The 24,062-nt window shown below is 43.5% G+C and overlaps 1 protein-coding gene across 1 annotated transcript in view; it reads right to left on the bottom strand.

The window, feature by feature from the left end:
• Nucleotides 1-22,187, bottom strand: part of DDX4 (DEAD-box helicase 4) — a 43,676-nt gene extending 21,489 nt beyond the window's left edge. The window contains exons 1-7 of the mRNA XM_075019983.1: nt 22,145-22,187; nt 21,514-21,599; nt 18,203-18,266; nt 5,612-5,680; nt 5,091-5,165; nt 3,193-3,279; nt 2,768-2,851 (exon numbers count right to left, since the gene is read on the bottom strand). Coding sequence (XP_074876084.1) covers nt 2,768-2,851; nt 3,193-3,279; nt 5,091-5,165; nt 5,612-5,680; nt 18,203-18,266; nt 21,514-21,599; nt 22,145-22,187 — 508 coding nt within the window. The remainder of the gene's footprint in view (nt 1-2,767; nt 2,852-3,192; nt 3,280-5,090; nt 5,166-5,611; nt 5,681-18,202; nt 18,267-21,513; nt 21,600-22,144) is intronic.
• Nucleotides 22,188-24,062: the final 1,875 nt, after the last annotated feature.

The following is a 24,062-nucleotide window of genomic DNA, read 5'->3' as shown; positions in this document are numbered from 1 at the left end:
AAGTTGGCACAGGACACAGCCAGGGCACCTGACCCAATGTGGCCAAAACAATATTCCATACCATGTGAAGTCACACCTAGTATATAAACTGAGGGGAGTGGGGGCTGGGGAATCGCTGCTCGGGGACTAACTGGGCATTAGTCGGTGGGTGGTGAACGACTGCACTGTGCATCATTTGTATATTCCAATTCTTTTATTATTACTGCTGTCATTTTATTAGTGCTATCATTATCGTCGTGGTTTAACCCCAGCCAGCAACTAAGCACCACGCAGCCGCTCACTCACTCTCCCCCCATCCAGTGGGATGGGGGAGAAAATCGGGAAAAGAAGTAAAACTCGTGGGTTGAGATAAGAACGGTTTAATAGAACAGAAAAGAAGAAACTAATAATGAGAGTGATAACACTAATAAAATGACAACAGTAGTAATAAAAGGATTGGAATGTACAAATGATGCGCAGTGCAATTGCTCACCACCCGCCGACCAACACCCAGCCAGTCCCCGAGCTATGATTCCCTGCCCCCACTTGCCAGTTCCTAAACTAGATGGGACGTCACATGGTATGGAATACACTGTTGGCCAGTTTGGGTCAGGTGCCCTGGCTGGGGATGAGAAGCTGAAAAATCCTTGACTATAGTGTAAACACTACTGAGCAACAACTGAAAACATCAGTGTTATCAACATTCTTCGCATACTGAACTCAAAACATAGCACCGCACCAGCTGCTAGGAAGACAGTTAACTCTATCCCAGATGAAACCAGGGCAATTATCATTATTAGTTTCTTCTTTTCTGTTCTTTTCAACCATTCTTATCTTAACCCACGAGTTTTACTACTTCTCCTGATTTTCTCCCCCACCCCACTGGGGGGGGGGGGGCAAGTGAGAGGCTGCATGGTGCTTAGTTGCTGGCTGGGGTTAAACCACAACACGGAAAAAGCCTTAAACCTAACTTATAGCCTCTAGCTACTCTGTAGAGGAAGTTGTGTTGCTGATTTCAAAGGTGGGGGGAAAAAAAAAAAACAACAACTTTGGTATAAGGTCCCTCTGCAAAAGAATGGAAGCTAGAAATGCAGATAACAGACACAAGACTGAGTGAAGAGGAAAGACAACAACAAAAGCTGTTCATAGGTTCTCTACTCAAATGTGCAGCTCAAGCCATTCATAAAAATCATACCATGAGACTGACCATTTTAAGACCAGTACCACATAAGTGCAGTGACCCTCCAACGCCTCCTTAGCCCTCCCTCATCTGCATTTCTCCTCACTGCAGCAATGCGAGCACGAAAGTATAACATCAGGGTAGCGTATTAATCCAATTGCTCATTCTCAACAAGACCAAATTATTAATTCTAAATATAAATACCAGTCTAAAGAGGCAGCCAGTGCTGTGACTTGCATCAGGAATGCTCTGTTCAGCAGCAGTACTCTTAAGCAACAGTGTAAAGCCACAGCTTCATCAAGACTGTGACATAGAATCCAAGCAAAGATGCAACATACAGTCTGTGTAATTACTTTTAAATACTTATTCTTCCATCAGAAGATATAATATGCTTCCACACTATCTCTAATTGCAAAAAGCATAACTGTTTTAAGAAAAGCCAACACCGCCCTACCTTCATTACCTCTACAAACTCTATTAGTGACAGGTCCACTACTTGGAGATGGCAGCAGAACAGCCTAGCAGTGCTTGCTCTGCTCCTTTGCTAGATCCAGACACATTCTCTTACTATAAAAGGACATACTTCTCAAGCAACAAACTACTCTTTATGAAGAATTATCTTTCCACATGAGCTTCTATACAGACTAGTGCAACTGTTTCCTACCAATATCTGTAACAGTCTTTACATACTAATACTTCACACACTGGTCATGAAAAAGTAAGGAATGACTATCCTGCATTAAGGATGCAGTTATGTCCCCTAAGAGTATTAGCATGTTGCCTCTATAACACTTAAAATCACTATTTGAACTAAATACCTGAAAAACTTCATTTGAACTAAGTCAAACAGAGGCAAATAAATTATTCTTAGGATATTAAGGAGCATTTCTGAAAACACATACTAATCATTCTATCTCTTCTACAGTGAAAAATTCTTTTACCAGGATCACATAAAATGTTCTTACATTGAGAATACCAGCCATCCACTACCCATTACACTAGTTTAATGGTATTTCTAATTTGAATTATGGGACTTTTGCAAGTGATAGATGACTATGCGCTAGGTAGCACAACACAGTTACAGTAGCATCAGTGGCAAAGGAAGATAGAAGCATGAGGGAAAAATCCTTTCTAGATGGCAAAAAAAGCCAACATTAGAATAAAGTATTCAGGAAGAGCTGGCCTCTCAGAGCTACAAACCTTAGTTGTCAGCCTGGACAAACCTAAAACAACACTTCCCTTTATAGGGGGTGGAAAAAGTCTAGAGTGACTATTTCAAAACTGAGCAAGTTCTTAAAGGCTTGCTTTGAATTTTGGGGTTAGCACCTCTGCTTCACTGCACATTAACTGACCCAGCAGCAGTAGGACCAAGGAAAAAATTACAGAAGACAACAGCTTTGAAAATCCAAATACTAAAATTTATCCAAGTTACAAACACATCTCGCGTGGGCATTCAAGCAAGCTATCCAACATTTGCAGTAGGTTCTTAATTCAGACACGGAGAACAATCACAGGGGCAGCATTTAGCAAAGCTAAGAAGGTACTGCATTGCCACGAATCAGCAACAAGGAAATCTGAAAGGTTCACCACCCTACTAAAAAGTCTCACCTGCATGACCTCCAAATGCTCCTCTTCCTCTAGAGCCAAGAAGAACGCCAGATTGAGGTCTGTCTCTTTGCTGAGCCTTAATACCTGTAAGTAAGACACAGTGTAGTGGCTATGGCATCTAAAATTAGTATACTGAAATACCATGCCTAAAGCTAACACTATTTACTCCAAAAACTCTACACTGCAACAGCCACAACAGATTCTTTATAACGCCAACCTATGCTGTGCTATTCCCAGTGATACTATTTTTCAAAGATGCCATCCATGCTCCATAACACTGCTGAAGAATAGAAACTATTTCATAGCTTTCACCTTTATACTTGCAGTTCTTAGGGAGCAAGCAAACCTAGAAAGAATAACCAAATGTATGCTGTTCCCACACAAACCAGTCAACATTAAAAAAACACAACCACAAAAATACTTACTCTCACTTTGTCCAAAGCCACAAGGAAATCCTCCAAAACCTCTATTTTGTGTACCAGAATCTTCTACAACGTTCCTTTCTTGGAAACCTGCAGTACAGCATAGCACAAAACTTAGTTTGCCCAATTTTGCATGTGTAAATCAAGTGCCTTTTATTGGCAGTTATTCTTCACAGTCCTTATTTCATGTATTCAGATAAAAAGTACAATAAAACTAAGTGATTTGCCTCAACATATGAAAAAAATGAAGAGAAGAAATTTTTTGCCAAGAATTGTGACAAGAAGAGTCTACTGCTCTCCTGTACTATTGCTTCTTGCAAGAAGTAAATAAAACATTAAATCTGGAAGTATTTGACTTTACATGCATATATGCTATATAAGCTACTAACTTTCAACTTTTTGGTTATGATGCAGATCAGTCCTCTGGTTCAGTCACAGGACAACTGACAGCATTTGTACCGTCTCAGTTTTCATAACCAGTACTGTAGAGTGAGGTAGTATTGCAATTGCTGCCTCCTACGGAGCGAGGATTTGAAAACCTGCCTTTCAGATCTATCAATTTCTAATTTTTTGTTACTCAGAATTACTTATTCAGTTGCTTGGGACATGCAGTGCCAAGTATTTAGTCTATTTTTATTTCTAACCCCTTTCCCTAGTCACCCTCCTGATGGGGAGGCAGCGGAAGTAAACAGCCACACACATAAACAAGTTACTAAGATCCAAAGAGTCAACTTGTACTGTCATTTACTCCTTAGTCTTTGTTCTTCAACTGAACACCTGTTCTATCATCTTGTAATGACAAAGAGCATCTTCTGCTAAATGAGAAGTTCTCCTAGCACAGCATCTGTAGCTCCCTCTCCACCAATGGTTGGTGCATACCAACATATATGTCATATGAGTTTTCCCAAATTTAAAAAAAAAAAAAAGTCACATCACATCTTAAAGGCTCATATGCAAAAGACAGTCTAGATATAAAAGCCCATAAATACTACAGACCTTAAATACAGCTTGAGTTACTTGGCAATTGCTGAAGAGTCTACAGCAGAACTGTTCATCATCGTTCCATAGCACCACCGCTGTCTGCCTAGTTGAACAAGTCTAGCATTCCCCTACCTTAATGAGCATCAACCCAAGAGATGCAGAAATGGTGTAGAATTTTTTGAAAGAATAAACATAACTTCCAAGTGCCTCCACAGCTGTGCTGCAGGTCAAAACTTTTGCTAAACATACCCAAACCGTGAAGTTTCAGTCTTCCTTGTTTCATAACAAGTCTCACTTACCGCCATAGAACTATCTAGACAGCTGTTATGTGACAGTAGCTTCCACTGCCCTATGTGCTTCCAACAGTACCTGGTGGAAGCATATATGGCAGTACTGCCAAACTTCCAATTACTAACCTCTTCAATGTGCACTGCATACAAGAGTGGCACTTGCCATTATAAGCAGGAAGAGGACAGGGATTAAATATTGCTTTATGGATACTAAAGAAAGAAAGCTTTCAAGTCTTCCACAGAAGAGCACTGGTATACTCCCTTCACATGGCATATATGTGAATACTAATACTCAGCTGCCTTTTATACTACGTTTTGACTCAACAGAATTATCAGAAAAATACCTTTTTTTCAGGGAAAACAGAATCAAAGCAAGAGGTAAACAAAACATTGATTTTAAATGTAGAGTCCTGCCTTCTACCAAATACGGTGCGGTATTTTATGTTGTGCAGTCAAAACTAAGGGGTGATACTGAGTGTCTACATTATGCAGAAATAAGGATTGGTATTACCCTCCAAGTCACAAACACTCATTTGGCTTTGATACAAAAAAACTGAGTACCTGAATAGAGAAAATTTAATGTATCAAATACAACTAGCCACTAGAATAACAGACACTCCAGAAAGTTACCTCTGTTTGCAAAATTCCTTCCGCTACCAAATCTACTCCCTGGTTGATGCTGTCTGTTCAGACATTCATCAGTATCTATAATTAGAAAAGAAGAATCAATTTAACATTCAAAGCTATCTTTGACTTCAGGGTAGGCTTTTGGGTTTGGGTAGGTTTGCAGTTTTGTTGTTTCAGTTTGGGGTTTTTTTAACCTCAACCATAAAACTACAGAATCATTCAGGCTGAAAGGGACCTCAGGTCTGTAGCCTACCTCCCACTCAACAACAATAAAAAAAACACCACATGTTGAAGGTGCCCTTTTTAAGACAATGAATTAAAATTACAAAGCTTAGCACAGGTGTAACTACTGTTTTGCATAAGGAATAGCACTACACAGCAACAGTACTGCTACCAATATAGTAAAATCTGAGTTTTCAGAATCTACTCAGACACCAGTTTCAAGGTCCTCCATTCTAAAGGTTTTGTCCAAAAGGAAGGCTTAATCACCCCCAAAACTACGAATTTTAACTATACAATCCTACCTCTACTCCTAGAATACCCTCCAAAACGAGCCTGCGTATCCTGACGTGTGTTAGATCTTTCAACAGCACCTGGAAAACAACAAGAAAGTAAAACTTTTGACAGTGCCTCCCATAACGTCTTCATATACAAAACAATGAAGTACAGCCTACATAACTGGACAGTGAGGATGACTGAAAATAGGCTGAACCACTGGGCTCCAAGGGTTGTGATCAGCAGCATAAACTCCAGCTGGAAGCTGTCCTGGTTTCAGCTGGGATAGAGTTAACTGTCTTCCTAGTAGCTGGTAAGGTGCTATGTTTTGAGTTCAGTATGAGAAGAATGTTGATAACACACTGATGTTTTCAGTTGTTGCTAAGTAGAGTTTAGACTAAAGTCAAGGGTTTTTCAGCTTCTCATCCCCAGCCAGCGAGAAAGCTGGAGGGGCACAAGAAGTTGGCACAGGACACAGCCAGAGCAGCTCACATAAACTGGCCAACAGGGTATTCCATACTGTGTGACATCCCATCTAGTTTAGGAACTGGCAAGTGGGGGCAGGGAATCACCGCTCGGGGACTAGCTGGGTGTCGGTCGGCGGGTGGTGAGCAATTGCACTGCGCATCATTTGTACATTCCAATCCTTTTATTATTGCTGTTCTCATTTTATTAGTGTTATTATTCTCATTATTAGTTTCTTCTTTTCTGTTCTACTAAACCGTTCTTATCTCAACCCACGAGTTTTGCTTCTTCTCCCAATTTTCTCCCCCACCCCACTGGGTGGGGGGGAGTGAGTGAGCGGCTGCGTGGTGCTTAGTTGCTGGCTGGGGTTAAACCACGACAAGGCCAATCACCAGCAGAGTACCCCACTGATTGATACTGGGGCCAACACAGTTTGTCATCTTCATTCATGACCCAGATGATGGGATAGAACGCACCCTCAGCAAGTTTGCAGACATACAAAACCAGGACATTAAACACAGGGTTGTGTTTCACTCAGAGAAAACTCAAAACATGCTAGAGACATAGGCAGGCAAGAACCTCAAAGTTCAACAAAGATAAATGCAAAATCCTGCACCTGGGGAGAAGTAACTCCAGGCACCAGTACACATTGGTGCCAGCCAGCTGGAGAGCATCTTCACAGAGAAAAACCTGAGGGCTGTGGTGGATAGCAAATTGAACATAAGCCAGTAATATGCCCTTGCAGTAAAGGCCAACAGCCTTCTGGGCTACATTAGGAAGAATGTTACCAGTAGGTGGGGTCCTTCCCCACTGATGACACCCTATCTAGAGTGCTGTGTCCAGCTCTAGGCTGTCCAGTACGAAACAGACGCTGACATACTGACATGAGTCCAGTGAAGGATTGCAAAGATAATGAAAAGACTGGTGCATCTGTCACAGAGGGAGTGGTTGAGAGCTGAAACTGCTGTGCCTGGAGACAAGAAGGCCCAAAGAATTTTCCCTCTTATCAGAAGTGAGCAAAGATAACAGGGAGACAGATTCTTTTCACTGATATCCAACACAAGAGGCAATGGGGACAAATTGAAATACAGGAAATCCCATTTTAACATCAGGAAAATCTTTTTACTCTGAGAGTGGTTAAACACTAGACAAATTGCCAGAGAGCTTTATCATCTCCATCCCTGCAGAAATTCAAAACTCGGCTGGACAAGATCCCGACCAACCTGCTATAGTTGACCCTACGCTACGCAAGGATCTGGACCAGCCAATGTTCAGAGCTGCCTTCCAACCTGAGTGATTCTATAAAAACCTAATTCCCTATTTTGCAATATTAAAGTCAAGACTGGGGTACATGAGTAACCATCATAAAAATACAACATCTGAAATAAAAACGTGAAGTCTACAAAATTCCATGACGTGCAAGTAAATGGCACATCACAGAAACTGACTGGTACTGTTTTTCTTCCAAGTTAAACCTGCTTAACGTAATTATATAGCTACCCCTGAAAAAAAATAGGCACTAGTATATTCGGTCACAAGACAAACACATTAGTTAATGAAGAGATCACCTGTATGCAAGAGCCTGTCATAAATGAAAAAAAGACGACTGAGATTTGGTACATTACCAAGTCACTCATTTCAGAGACTCTGTTTGTACAACACCACACGAAGTGTTAAACTGCTGCTTTCATAGTCCGAACAATGTTCCGAGTTCCTGCTCACTTGGAAGATTTAAGTGAGTAGTCTGTGGCAAAGACAGCGTAAAAGATTGATATTCAAGTTTAATGTAACCTGGAACAAGCAGCAAATAAAAACATCTCACCAATTATCTGAACTGGTATTTTTATGGTTTACCACATTAGACTGGCTTTCATTGACCAAGTCTGTTTCCATTTAAAGGGGTGAGGACTCTCTTCCCTTTACTTGCCATCCTAACCCATTCTTATTCCATCACTCCTCTTCCACTGAGATTTCCACACCTTAAGCACACTAAGTTAATTCAATATTAAAAATTTTTGGAAAGCACATCACGTGCTGTATTGGGTCTGGCTGAGATGGAGTTAATACTCCCCACAGCAGCCCTCATAGCACTGTGCCCTGCATCAGTAGCTAGAAAGGTGTTGATAGCATACCAGTGTTTTGGCTACTGCTGAGCAGTGCTGGCACAGCATCAAGGCTGTCTCCCCAACATTTCTGCCCTCCCCTCAATGGCAGGCTGGGGCAGGGCAAGATCTTGGGAGGGGACACAATCAGGACAGCTGACCTAAACTAACCAAACAGATATTCCATACCATATGACGTCAGCTCAGATATAAAAGCTAAGTAAAGGGAGACAGAGGGGGGGACATTTTGTCTTCCGGAGCAACCACTACGCGTACTGAAGCCCTGCTTCCCGAGAAGTGGCTAGACATCGCCTGCTGATGGGAAGTAGAGAATAACATCATTTGTTTTTTTTTCTTTGCTTTCGCACGCGCGACCTTTGCTATCACTGTATTAAACTGTCCTTATCTTGACCCACGAGCCTTTTGTTATATTTTCTCCCCCCCAGCTGAGGAGAGGGAGTGATAGAGTGGCTTTGGTGGGCACCTGGCATCCAACCAGGGTCAACCCACCACAGTCCTTTTTTGGCGCCCAACGTGGGGCACGACAACGGCAGTTTTGCATTAAGCGTTCTATAGCTAGTTATTAAGTGACAAGCTCCTGTGCAGGTCACCGAGCTTGTTAGCTGCTTGCTTATCTCTAGCTTGCTGAGTTTGGGAACATGTTAATGCAAATAATGGCTGCGTGCTTTGTCCTGGCACTGATGGCTCTGTTGTGCTGTGAGAGCTATCTTGTGGGGAGAACGAAGGAACGCGGGAACGTGCTAATACAAATAATGTCTATGTGTTTTGTCCTGGCACTGATGGTTTTGCTGTGTTGTAGGAGCTATCTTGTGGAGGAGATGAGAGAACACATCTCCCTCTCCCTACCAGGCATTGATGTGAATGGTTTTATTATGCAGGCTCCCGAGGTCCTTGTTCACCCTTATGTGAGCTGCTTAATACTAATAATTAATACTGGTGGCATATTATGGGTATTGTGGAATCTGGTCTCATCCTGGTATAAGAGAAGGCAAGTTTTAGGTGAGGCAATACTGAAATGTGCCCTCAAGCGACCGGTCCCTGGGTGGCAGGGTATATGGAAGGATTTGGGCAGATTCCTAGGATGGTTATCACCTCCCATAACCTGGGACTTTACATCTGAACAGGCAAGTAACCCTGGCAAACTGACACGCCACCTGATAGAAGGGTGCCTTGCTTATCCCAATGAAAACCAGCAGCTTCTTGCACTGTACTGGGGCCTGGCCTATGCCTACCGAGCCATAGTTCAACACTGTCAGAGGACCATGGTTGAGGCAGGAACCCAGACTGCATCTGAGGACACCATGCTCGAGATAGGGACCCAAACAACAACAACTACGGTAATTGCCCCAGTAGTGAAAAGGAAGCAGTGGACAAGGAGATCAATGGGTCCATACCATCGATTAGTGAGGGAAGAAGAAGAAGAGGAAAGGTTTGATCTAGAAGCTGGTCCTTCAACAAAGAAATTGGAGGAAGGAGTGAGGGAGCTTAAACAGGAAGCGGAAACTACCCGGTCCCTGACGTCCTCAGAACTTCGGGACTTGCGGAAAGATTACAGCCGCCAGCCAGGTGAGCGGATTGCTGCCTGGCTGCTCCGATGCTGGGATAACGGGGCTGATAGTCAGCAACTGGAAGGCAAGGAAGCCCAACAACTGGGATCCCTCGCTAGAAACCGGGGAATTGAAAGAGGAATTGGAAAAGAGGCAGCAGTTTGCAGTCTCTGGAGCCGGCTCCTCTCAAGTGTGAGGGCAAGATACCCATTCAAGGAAGATCTTGTGAATTCCTCAGAAAAGTGGACTACTGCAGATGAAGGCATCCAGTACCTGAGAGAGTTAGCGGTGGTGGAAGTCATCTACAGTGATCTAGATGATGAGGAAGTATCCAAAGATCCAGAGGATGTCCTGTGCACACGGGCCATGTGGCGAAAGGTGATTCAAGGTGCCCCAGCATCGTATTCTAACAGCTTGGCAGCAATGTATTGTCCAGATATGGAAACACCAACTGTGGAGAAAGTGTCGTCTTGGCTCCAAAACTTTGAGGAAAATCTCTGTGCCTCCTCATCCCTACAGGACAGTGCCTTGGCTGTTAGGGATGCTCCAAGAAATCAGTCCTCTCCTGCCCAAGTCAGAGGGAAAGGGAGCCCAAGGCGTATGCCACGTGGTACACTCTGGTTCTTCCTGCGTGACCAAGGGGAGGACATGAGGAAGTGGGATGGTGAACCCACCTTTAAGCTGGAAGCCCGCGTACGTGAACTGAGAGGGAAGACAGCTGTTAAGAAGGGGTCACCCAAGAAGAAGGCTGTCAGCATCGTTGCTGTAGAGGCCCAAGAAAGCACTCAGCGATCCTCCAAGCACAGAAGAACTGAAACCACCTCCCTTGATTCTGGTGAGGGGACTTCTGGTCTGGTACTGCAAGGATCGGACAGTGAATATTCTGATGAGGAACAGCAATAGAGGGTCCCTGCCTTCGGCCAGGAGGAGGAAAGGGATGACCGGATATACTGGACTGTGTGGATTCGATGGCCTGGCACATCAGACCCACAGAAGTATAAAGCTTTGGTAGACACTGGTGCACAGTGTACACTGATGCCATCAAGGTACAGGGGCACAGAACCCATCTGGATCTCGGGAGTGACAGGGGGATGCCAAGAATTGACTATGCTGGAGGCTGAAGTGAGCTTGACAGGGGACAAGTGGGAAAAGCACCCCATTGTGACCGGCCCAGAGGCCCCTTGTATCCTTGGCATAGACTACCTCAAGAGAGGGTACTTCAAGGACCCAAAGGGGTACCGATGGGTTTTTGGTGTAGCCACTGTAAATGCAGAGAAGATCAAACAGCTATCTACCCTGCCTGGCCTCTCGGAAGATCCCTTCACTGTGGGATTGCTGCAAGTTGAAGAACAGCAGGTGCCAATCGCTACCAGGACAGTGCACCGGCGGCAATATCGGACAAACCGAGACTCCCTGGCTCCCATCCATGAGCTGATTCATCACCTAGAGAGCCGAGGAGTCATCAGTAAGACTCATTCACCTTTTAATAGTCCTATATGGCCAGTGCAAAAGTCTGATGGAGGATGGAGGTTAACAGTAGATTATCGCGGCCTGAATGAAGTGACACCGCCACTGAGTGCTGCTGTACCGGACATGTTAGAGCTCCAATATGAACTGGCATCAAAGGCAGCCACATGGTATGCTACAATTGATATTGCCAATGCATTTTTCGCCATTCCTTTGGCAGCAGAATGCAGGCCACAGTTTGCTTTCACATGGAGAGGTGTCCAATACACCTGGAATCGACTGCCCCAGGGGTGGAAGCACAGCCCTACCATTTGTCACGGATTAATCCAAATGGCACTGGAACAAGGCGATGCCCCTGAACATTTACAATACATAGATGACATCATCGTGTGGGGCAACGAGGCAGAAGAAGTGTTTGAGAAGGGAAAAAGAATAATTCAGATTCTTCTGAAAGCTGGTTTCGCCATAAAGAAAAGTAAGGTCAAGGGACCTGCACAGGAGATTCAATTCTTGGGAATAAAATGGCAGGATGGACGCCGTCATGTCCCAATGGATGTGGTTAACAAGATAGCATCTATGTCTCCACCAGCCAACAAGAAAGAAACACAAGCTTTCCTAGGCCTTGTGGGATTCTGGAGAATGCATATTCCAGGTTATAGTCAGCTTGTGAGCCCTCTCTATCGAGTAACGCGGAAAAAGAACTATTTTGAATGGGGCCCTGAACAACAACAAGCCTTTGAGCATATCAGACAGGAAATAGCTCGTGCAGTAGCTCTTGGGCCTGTCCGGACAGGACCAGATGTACAAAATGTACTCTATACTGCAGCTGGGGAGCATGGTCTCACCTGGAGCCTGTGGCAGAAAACACCAGGAGAAACCCGAGGTCGACCATTAGGGTTTTGGAGTCGGGGGTACCGAGGATCAGAAGCCCACTACACCCCGACTGAAAAAGAGATACTAGCAGCATATGAGGGGGTTCGAGCCGCTTCAGAAGTTGTTGGTACAGAAGCATATCTCCTCTTGGCACCACGATTGCCCGTGCTACACTGGATGTTCAAAGGAAACATCCCCTCTACACATCATGCAACCAGCGCTACATGGAGTAAGTGGATAGCATTGATCACGCAACGAGCTCGACTGGGGAAATCTAACCGCCCAGGAATTCTGGAAGAGATCATGGACTGGCCAGAAGGCAGAGATTTTGGAGCATCACCTGAGGAGGTGGCTCGTGCCCAAGAGGCACCACCATATAATGAGCTATCAGAAGACGAAAGGTGTTACGCTTTGTTTACTGATGGATCCTGTCGTGTGGTAGGGAACCATCGGAAGTGGAAAGCTGCTGTGTGGAGTCCCACACGACAAGTCGTTGAGGCCACTGAAGGAGAAGGCGAGTCAAGTCAGTTTGCAGAAGTGAAAGCCATCCAACTAGCCCTAGACATTGCTGAACGAGAAAAGTGGCCGGTACTCTACCTCTATACTGACTCCTGGATGGTGGCTAATGCCCTATGGGGGTGGCTACAGCAGTGGAAGAAGACCAATTGGCAACGCAGGGGTAAACCCATCTGGGCAGCAGCATTGTGGCAGGACATTGCTGCCCGTGTAGAACACGTGACTCTAAAGGTACATCATGTAGATGCTCACGTGCCCAAAAGCCGTGCCACTGAAGAACATCGAAATAATGAACAGGTAGACAAGGCTGCCAAAATAGAAATAGCTCAGGTGGACCTGGACTGGGAGCGTAAGGGTGAGCTATTTGTAGCTCGATGGGCCCATGAGACATCAGGACATCTAGGGAGAGATGCAACATATAGGTGGGCTCGTGATCGAGGGGTGGACCTGACCATGGAGGCCATCACACAGGTCACTCAGGAATGTGAAACATGTGCTGCAATCAAACGAGTGACCAGAGTAAAGTCTCCCTGGAACAGAGGGCGGTGGCTGGGCTTTCGATATGGCGAGGCCTGGCAAACTGACTACGTTGGACCACTGCCACGAACACACCAAGGCAAGCGCTACATACTCACCATGGTGGAAGCAACTACTGGTTGGCTAGAAACATATCCTGTAAACCATGCCACTGCCCGAAACACCATCTTAGGCCTCGAAAGGCAAATTTTATGGCAACACGGTACCCCAGAAAGAATCGAATCAGACAATGGGACTCATTTCCGAAATAACCTCATAAGCTCCTGGGCAAAGAAACATGGCATTGAGTGGGTGTACCACATACCCTATCACCCGCAAGCATCCGGAAAAATTGAGAGATATAATGGACTGTTGAAGACTATGTTGAGAGTGCTAGGCAATGGGACATGGAAGCATTGGGATACAAATTTAGCAGAAGCCACTTGGCTAGTTAACACCAGAGGATCTGCTAACCGTCCTGGTCCTGCCCAAACAAAACCCCTACATACTGTGGGAGGAGATAAGGTCCCCGTAGTGCACATGGGGAAGTGGCTGGGGAAGGCAGTGTGGATTGCACCTCCCATGGGAAAAGGCAAACCCATTCGTAGGATTGTCTTTGCTCAGGGACCTGGGTGTACTTGGTGGGTAATGCGGAAGGATGGGGAGACCCGGTGTGTGCCTCAAGGACATTTAACCTTGGGGGAAAAATAATCTGTGATGTGAGTTGTATGTTGTAGGAAGTAACGTAGCAGGAATGACCTGAACTGCAGAGGAGTGAACTTCGCAAGGAACCAGACAAGTGCATCGGTGACCCAAACCAAGCGGGTGTTGGTGCCCAGCATTCGAACATACTGCTTTTCCTGTCCTGACCACTCATCTTGATGGATGGGGCCTAAGTCATAACCTGAGTGTGAACATCTGGAGGAGTGGAAGAAGCCCATGGAATATCTATCTCTTAAAGGACAGGGGATAGTAATTAATAAGAATGTATAAATCTGTACATTGGGTATAAAAGTGGTTTCAGTATGTAGTTCCAGCTGTAAGTGTTGGTAAGAAAGGATTTCAGGAATGAGAATTAAATACAATAGTATGGTTAGAAGATATCTGTATTAAATTATGTGGGACCTGAGCAGGACGCAAATGGTATGGAATAAGGGGTGGAGATTGTATTGGGTCTGGCTGAGATGGAGTTAATACTCCCCACAGCAGCCCTCATAGCACTGTGCCCTGCATCAGTAGCTAGAAAGGTGTTGATAGCATACCAGTGTTTTGGCTACTGCTGAGCAGTGCTGGCACAGCATCAAGGCTGTCTCCCCAACATTTCTGCCCTCCCCTCAATGGCAGGCTGGGGCAGGGCAAGATCTTGGGAGGGGACACAATCAGGACAGCTGACCTAAACTAACCAAACAGATATTCCATACCATATGACGTCAGCTCAGATATAAAAGCTAAGTAAAGGGAGACAGAGGGGGGGACATTTTGTCTTCCGGAGCAACCACTACGCGTACTGAAGCCCTGCTTCCCGAGAAGTGGCTAGACATCGCCTGCTGATGGGAAGTAGAGAATAACATCATTTGTTTTTTTTTCTTTGCTTTCGCACGCGCGACCTTTGCTATCACTGTATTAAACTGTCCTTATCTTGACCCACGAGCCTTTTGTTATATTTTCTCCCCCCCAGCTGAGGAGGGGGAGTGATAGAGCGGCTTTGGTGGGCACCTGGCATCCAACCAGGGTCAACCCACCACACATGCCAACAAAATACTTGATCAGTAAAGCATCTGCTTTAGTAAGTTCCTTCACCATGCTGCCCTCTGTGTTTACTGCCTCTACTAATCAAAGAGGCTGGACAAAACCACAGATTTATAGACACAGAACAGGATAGAACCAATTTAGATCATTCTTTAGTCAAGTCTGCTATGCTTGGCACTTACACCAAATCAGCTGTAGACTGCACTGTTACTTGCCAACCAACCTATTCAGACTGGTAGAAGTATAGCTATTTTCACAATTACCATTTGCCTACTATGCAAATTATTCACGAGACTCATGTCTATACAGATTTGCAAGCTAACTGGTCTTGCACTAGCACTACCAAATGCTAATGTTGAATTAATCGCTGTATCATTTACCACTCTAAATTTACTAATTTTCAAGCAACATTTGATAGATTAAGAGGGCTAGAATGAATCCTAGCATTGCATCAACATATCCCTAAACAAGAACTGTTAGATCCACTGATTTCCTCATCATATGCTTTTACTTACATTTTTCTACTGTACATGGGGATTTAAAATTCTGATTTTAATCCGTTCCAGAGACATCCACCCCCAAATCTTGCATATACTAAATAAATGTCATTTTAGCAAGACTTATATTTCTGGGTTTTGTCTGGGTTTTTTTTGTAGTTGGCTGGTTTGGGGTTTTTTGTGGGTTTGGTTTTTAAGTACCGAAGAAGTATGTAACAGGAAAAGAATAAAGTTCCTTCAGAGTTAAAAATTCAGAACAGTCTGCCTGTACAGGAAGTTTTCCTTTCATGAAGAAGCAACACAAAGAACAAATTCACTTGTTTAAGTCAAAGTAAAGCTTTATAAAAAAATAACTGGCACGTATGCAATATTCCTTTTAGCTTATCCTCTTTACAATAATTTACACAACAGTACTTCTATTAGATATTGAAGGAAAAAAAAAATCAAAATTAAAGTTTAACCTGCATACACTAACTCTACTCACGTTATTTAGTGTCAAATATGCAAGTTATATCATCAACAATACAGTTATAAAATATACAGAGCCTAGAAGTGCACTGCATACAAAAGAGCAGCTCATGAAAGCTTAATTTAAAAAACTCAGCTGAAGCACAATCTGTTCATAAATTAGAAGTTTTGCAAGGGAAAAAAGTAGTAAGGCCCATGCAGCCTTTGGGGGGGGGGGGGGGGGGCAGGACACCTTTTTCTATCATGCTGTAGGGAAAGAATCCTTAATACTGATGTACCCTTTTAAACAAGGTCAAGACAAGATGCACAATCTTATCAACTGAGAGCCTCAGCTCCAGACTTCCCAAAAAGCTTTAGTTCTGTAAGTCCTTATTTAAAGAGTAAATAAAGTTTACTCATACCTAGCATAAGTAGGCAAATCTCAGTATTACTACCTATGCTTGATAACATTGGTAGAGTTCTCTATAAACGAAGAACCAGAAAGATGATGTTAAGCCAAGAGTCGCTTTGAAATTGCTCACACTGATCTGAAACAGCACAGTACACCTACCTGAAGAAAGGAATAAATGGTTAACAATGACAGTGAAAACAAGACCTTCAGCAGGAAAAGCCCTCCCTGCCATGAGTTCAGTACAATAGGCACAAATCAGAGAATACTTAGTTATTTTTGCAATATGTAATGGAAACGTTAGCAGGCAGAGCTGACAGCTAGTCAGAAAGAAAGATTTGGAACAAACAAAACATGAAGCTCCAAGACTCACTCCTATGTAACTCACAATTCAAGGTCTCTTCACAAGCACTGGCTTTCCTATTTGTTCTGTGTCAAACCATTACTGAAGTTAGCAACCTGGAGACCTCATAAAACATTTCTGCTGTTCTAGGATGAATGCAAACCCTGTCCTCCGAATTTTCTGCTTCCTGTAACTGTCCAAATTTAGAGAAATTCAAGTAACACAAGCGATATCTAGTTCCCGCGCTTCCTAATTTCCCAACATCTTGGGGACAAGGAATTGGAAAAATTAATTCTACCTTTCAGCTATACACTAAAACACTGGAGAAGGATACATCAGCAATAAACATACTGCACTATTCTACCTGCTTGTAAACACGTGAGCAGTTCTAAACATATGGAGAACTATAAGGAAAGACTGACAAGAGTTATGTATTTTTTCCCTGGAAAAGAAAAGGCTCAGCGAGAACCTTATCACAGTATTCCAGTACTTGGAAGGGCAGCAACAAAGAGGACAGTGTCTCTCTCTTCAGAAAGAGCCACATGGAGAAGACAGAGGGCAATAGGTCTAAGTTGCACTGGGAGAGGTTTCATCTCAATAGATGAAAGAGATTTTTTTTTACAGTGAGAACAATCATTCACTGGAACAACCTCCCCAAGGATGTGGCAGAGTCCCCATCACTGGAGATTTTAAAGACAGGAGTGGACAGGGTGCTAGATAATCTCATCTAGACTTCCTTTACCATGAAAGGTTAGACCAGATGAGCTTTTGCAACCTGGGCTGCTCTATGACTATGGTATCAACGTAATTTGTGCTAACCACAATTTGTTAAAATAAAGTTTAGATTGTTCTTCCATCAACTAAATGATATAAGCTCAAAATTCTTACCTCAGACTGAATATCACTAAAGTTAAAATAGCCTCAAGCAGTTCTTCAAGCACTCTTGAATTCAGAGACTACAGTGAGAACACCCTGACTGCGTTATCCCACAGACTCTCAGTTCTAAGCAAAACCTGCTTCCTGATCTGACTATTGTAGAGTCACGCAAAGCCGAGCCTAGGGCAAAGCACCTTCAGCAGCAACCCTGGCTTGGCATACTTAAAAATTCTATCTTCTATATCTAAACTTTTTCTAACTTCTCTATCTAAAACATCTGTGCGAGTTTATAAAGGCATCATCTTCATTAAACCAAGAGTGCTTTACAGAAACTTGATACCAAACATCAATATTTCGTCTTGTGGGTTTTGTTGGTTTTTTTTCATGGATCTAAGTTTCTGTTCAACAACTTCATCTGACCTTTTCTTATTTTCAACACAACTGTCAGGCAGGTCCTAGCTAGAACCGTTCAACATTGCATGTAACACTTACTTACTTCCAATACTGTTCATGTTAGCACAGCCTGTTCTAGAAATGCTTGTGAGGTAACACCTGTTGACTCTCATTAGAAGTTATATGCTGTATTCAACACAACTGCAGTAAATAAAGAAGGGCTGAAGTCAAAAGGAAAGTCTACTTGTTATGTTACCTGTATAATCTGATGTTGCTTACTCCATGAGAGACACATGAAAATATCGCAGTGATAATATCATGGTTTTCTTTAATCTCCCAAATTGTTCAAGGGATCAACTCCCCCAAATGCCAGCAAAATCAGAAGAGCCTTTCACATACCAAATGAGCCTATGCTTGGAGTGAAGTCAGACGAGATGCCATTTGGTCTTTCAGAGAAGCTAGCCTACAAAAAGATAAGAGGCACATCATGTTAACAGCAGGCCAAGCAAAGTACATAAATACAAATGCAGTTGCTAAGCCTTGTACTTGAAAGAAGTTGCCTTCTGCACGTTCTGAAATGCAGTCTCAAACTCTTCTGCTCACTTCAGTTTCTTACACTTCATTATACTAAATGGCATGCCATTTTCATCTAAATGTCACCAAAACCACATTATACACAGCTGACATGGAGTTAAGTAAGTTTATCTTGTCTTCTGTCACTGATTCATGGAGGCATCAGCTTTGTCTCCTTGCGAACAAACAATTTAACCTTGAGTACGAGAAACATGTATTGTTCAAAACAATACTGTAATCTTTTGAAGTATTTTTCTTTTCCAATCTTTCAGACTGTATTGCAAATAATAACCTGTTTTCATCAGTTTCATAACTGCATTTCTGTGTTTTACTAGAGGGTGCTTACAGATTATCTGAAAAGGAGATAACTGAAATATGTCAGTCCCTGTTCATTTATTCAAAGATTCCAATACTCCACTTAAACCAATTCAGAACAGCAACCAATTTTCACATTTTACTCTTATGGTCAGTTTTATTTCCAGCAGAGGCCATGTTAACCTTCTGCTGTTTAATGCAAGCCAGACATGTACTAGTAAGCCAAAACACCAGCTGAGGTACATCACATAACTACCAAACCTTTTATTTCAGGACTGTGCTTTTTAGAAATCACTACAGTTTTCATGCTTCTTAATATGACTAGCAATGACTACAGGAAATTAAACGCAAACTGGTAAAATTACTATTCTGAAAGTGTTTGCCATAATTTCTTCTTCTGGCAAACTTACTTTGAGCCTCATACATCCATCTGGATAAGCCGCTCATGTCTCCTCTTCCTCAAGGCTGAATTTAAAGACACATTAAGACTAATGCCAACAATCAAAGATTCATTACAGATTCTCCTCAAATTTACTGCAGCTTTTCCTGATAGCAGTACTTATTCAACAACATCAGAAGCAGCAAAACATTATTCTTTAGCTGTCTCTCATTACACTCCTGTATCTTACCCTTCATTGCACACGAAAGTATTTTGCTGCTATGTAAAAAATAGCAAAATTGAATATGAACAATTTCAACACAAGACTTAGCTCAGAACTAGGCCTGACAGTAGGTACCTGACATCGCCCTAGTTCTACTATGAACTCCAAAACTGTATTTTAAGAATTGTTCTCGCCTGCTGCCAAACTCTTGAGATCATTAGGCTGCACAGGTTAACAACTTAAATATACTACAGACTGACCTAATTGTAGGTTTTCTACTGCCAGGAATTTAACTCAAGAGTAACTTCTATGAGCACACTTTTCCAGTTCCAGTTAAAGTGAGCTGTGTTTGCAAATGCTATAGTAGCCCAGCTCACTTTGGGGGGGAGGGGCGGGGGGGGGCAGTGCAGGGCAAAAGCAGAGCAAAGGCAACTTACAGAAGCAACTTAAACAGAACATCTGAGAGGAAGCAACAGCTCCACCTATTTCTGGGTATATGATAGCTTCCTGAGAGCTTGGGAAGAAGACTGAGAACTATTCAAATCCAGAAACACAGCTACTACATAATCCCAGTCAAGATCCATGAGTCTCTTTGCTTTTCTTCCCTAAAAAGCTGGGTATTAAAAACACTTTCAAAATACACAGCAAAAGGACTGAATCCCTTTACAGAATACAGTGACCATGTTAACTTACTTTTAGAAGACAACTATTCTGATGAGACCTACTCACACATACAGAGCTACAGATGAAATTAAGTCAATCAGCTTGGTTTCTATACACATTTAAGCCTGCTTGAAAAGTCAGATTCCCGTTTTCTAAGATTGCAGTTTTCCAAGCAAATGAGTCCATGTAACAACTCATTGCTACCAGAAAGAGATGAGGTTCTGTTTATTTTCTCTTTACCAGCCTCAGTGGTGAAGGCCATCTAAGCCATCTCTCCATCACTGAAGGGTAGTCTTCAGGTTAGAAAATTTAAAGAGCTCACAAAAGCATACAAGCAGCACTGGTACCTGAACAAAACAGCAGCAAGCAAACTGCTGGTGGGGAGGAAACCTTCTCTCATCAGTAACAGTAAACTCCTATAGCAGCCTAGCATATTTGCAAAAACATACTGTAAATGATATTCAAAGTCCTATCCACAATCCTCAAATGGGTGCACTCCTCACCCTTCCTATGGTAGCTATGCTTTTAAGACCATAAAGTTTGGAAACAACATTAAGTGCAATATTGACTGAACAATGGAGATCAGCTGAGAGTCACCCATGTTCTATCTGTTGCTGTGGTAAAAAAAAAAAAAAAAAAAAAAACAAACAAACAAACAAAAAAAACCACACCAGCAATTCAGTGACTTCCAGCAGAAAGAGACAGCAAATAGAATAGCTAAAAGGACATTAACAGGGCACAGAGAAAAGTTACAGTTCACATCCAACCCACAGCCAACAGCTACCACCAAAAGACACAATTCTGCTAGTCCCCAATAACACAGTTCCACCACTGCTCTTTCACTATTCAAGTCAGTAATACACACTGCCAAACCAATCTGATTTGTGCAAGAAATTGCAGCCTACTGATACCCAAAACCCAGCAATCTGTTCTCAATTTATCTTACAACTTCAGAAAAACTAGAGCTGACAAACATCAGGGAACAGGAATGCATCAGAAGGGAAAGAGGGCAGGCACCATGAACCACCCATTTCACTAGTTACAAAACTTTACTTGAATACCCCTTACCACAACTGATCTGCAATTTTAAGTTTTTACCCTTCGTAAGCTTTTACTACTTGCCTTCCAGCCTCTGCTGGTCCACTAGCCTATCCACACAGGTACTCAATTCCTAGCCCATGTATCATACTTAATGAGTTACTAGTATATATCACTTTTATGCGACATACTTTTCCAAAAAGTACACATCCTCTCACAACCCAATGTAAGGAGACAGCATCAAGCGGCTGGACAAGTAATACTAATTGGTTACACTGACTATGCCCCTAGAGCCTTCAGGGAGACAAAGCACATCAACATTTTGAGAGACTGAAATTGCTACTATTTGTTAAGAAAACACTGTGCTTTCAAGATGTAAGTTAAGGGCAAGCTTCTCCAGGTGCCTCGGGAGTCATGGCAGCAGGGGACCACAGCCACCCAGGCGGCAGGTCCAGGGGTGGGAGGAAGGAAAGGGAAGAGAAGCAAACATGCTACAGCCCAACAGTTGCCGCCCCATACCTGCTCAAGGGATGGGAGAATTAGTGAGGCCTCGTCCCCCATCTCTGCATTCCAGTCCTCTTGGTTCATGCTGTGCCCTGCCGAATCTGCTCGCGGGAGACAAAACACATTAGCGGCGACCCCCCTGCCCGCCCCCAGCAGGTCCTGCAGTGCCCGCGCAGGGGACACTATTGAGCCTTCCTGTCCCAGCACTTTCACCCCAACTCCGTCGAGAGGGGGGGTGTCCTCCCGAGGGGTGAAGCCTTCCGATTCCACGAGAGAGGCGCTCCTACCTCTTTCCCCCGGCCACCGAAGCTCCGCAGGAAAAGAAAATGGCGCCGCTCACCGCGCCCCTTCACAACGCCGCCGCCACCACGTGCAGTCGCTGGCCCACCACGTGCCTCACCCGCCAGCCAATAGCAATCGCCACCGGCGCGCGCGTGCTGGTACTCGTAGCTGGGGCTGAGGTCCCGCGCCCCCGAGGCGTTGAGCCGTTAGGAGTGGGGGAGGGCGGGCTGCTGGGCGGCTGAGCGGAGCTTGTGGGGGGAGGGCCGGGGCCTTTAGCCGGCTGAGGTGACTTGCTCTGTGGCGGAGAGGGGGAGAAGAGAAAGGGCGGGAGGTGGTGCACGGGGTATCTCGCCGTGGCACCTACCGCTGGGTGGAGCAGCGGTGGCGTCGGGGTAGTCACGGTGCATGTGGAAGGAAGAGGGAGCTCAGGGAAGTGCAGGATCACCGTAGGAGAAAGGTTCTGTGCTGTGGTGATGATCCTGCTCGGCTCTCTGAGCATCTGTATTTTCCTTGATTTCCGCGTGTATGACTGTTAAAGTGTGATTCATTTTACAAACGCCTAATAAAAGTGAAATCCACTGTTTGGCAGAACTGCGAGGAAGGTATTAACCATTTTACTGCAAGCAAAATTTTCAAGCATTAGCATAACAGCTAACAAAACATACCTCTTAGCTACAATTTAAAAAAAAAAGTTTAATTAGGTTAAACAGGCTATATATTTATTAAAAAAAAAAACAAACACAAGCAACAAGCCAAAGCAAACTTAAGAACAATGTCCCCTTCCCACAGTTTGCTGTTGTACCAGACTTGGTAGAGAAAAGAAAGAGGGCTAAATTCCTGGCTCAGGAGTTTTGTTTATGTTGAAGTGCAGGAGAACATAGACAGCACTTGCATCAGCTCAAGACATCTATTAAAAATTGCAGCAAGTACTCTGACATTTCTGCTTGTGTTTCTGAGCTGCTGGTGCAGTGTTATGTCTTTTCTGTACCTCTTTTCAGGCTGTGAAGTAATACAGCAATGCTTATTCCGAAAATCTTAAAGGAAGTATATATTGTTCCATAAATGTGACAAATACTCGTTAACGTGCTCCACCATGTTCAACAGATTTTCCTCGTCAGAAAAACTATTTGAAAAACTGCGTGCCTGTTTGAGAACTTTAATGTCTTCTGTTGCAGAGAAGAAACATCAGATCTGTCATTTTTCAGTGAACATCTGAATGTCTAGTAGCAGCTTCGGGCAACAGCGAGCCAAATTCCTGCAGCAGATGGAGGTTGTCAGTGGTCTCTGAACAAATGCTCTGGTTATTTTCACCTTACTCATTGTCACTTAAGCCCTACGCTTTATAGCTGCTCATTTTTCAGGAACATCAGGACAGGACACAGGTTGTGCTCAACTTTGACTGCAAAGCAGCCAAGAAACGTAAGAACCAGCTTTTCTGTCTCACAGGGAGCTTAAAAGTGTGCCACGAGATGATATATATGAGGCTGTGCTTAGTGCAGGTAGCAAAGATAGCTGCTTGGAGTTATTATTAGCTTTCAGTAAGTAATCAGTAAGATAAACAATGTCCAAGGATGAAGAAGACACAGTGGGAGCATCTCTGCGGGAAGTGTATAAAGCTATTTATGAGTTCCTGAAGCAGCGTCTGGAACTAGCAGAGAAGCTCGCAAGCTAAATTTTACCCACTGTGCTAACTCCATGACACACCATTTTACTTTTTGCCTAAACAAGAAAACAGAGTAGGCTGCTTCATGAGCCAAAACAGCTTCTGTTTTCATTGCACTGAAGCTCTATTTTGGATGCCCATAAAGAAGAAGAGCAGTATGTCTGTGCTCCTGAGAAATTCATGGTTAATGGCTGATGTGCCACTCTGGTACATCTAGGCCAAACTAAGACCTTCCAAATTGTTCATCATCCTTTCCATCACCAGGTTCCCATTCCCTCAGCTTTGCCAGCATAACTTCATGTTCAGCACTCCCTAACTCACTCAAGGAGATAGTTTAGTTTAATACTTTTAATGGTAGACATAGGGAGCAACTATGAATGCCATTATGGTGGGTGATAACTAGTAGATAGACTTGGAGAGTTCTTATTTTCTTCCTGTATTCCTTTGATCCTGCTCATTGTAGGACACTATCTACTGCCTGCAAACTACTTCCCACTACTTCAGGAGAAGCCAAAGAATTAAATTTTGTCAATGCCAAGAAGTTACATCATAAATGCAACTAATTTGTTCCACTCAGAAGATTCTTCAGGGAGCTACAACTTTTTTTTTTCCTAAGGCT

This window comes from Buteo buteo, chromosome Z (genome assembly GCF_964188355.1).
Source record: "Buteo buteo chromosome Z, bButBut1.hap1.1, whole genome shotgun sequence".
NCBI lineage: Eukaryota > Metazoa > Chordata > Aves > Accipitriformes > Accipitridae > Buteo > Buteo buteo.
The sequence above is the reverse complement of the archived record's forward strand: the minus strand, read 5'-3'. Positions and strand labels throughout refer to the sequence as shown.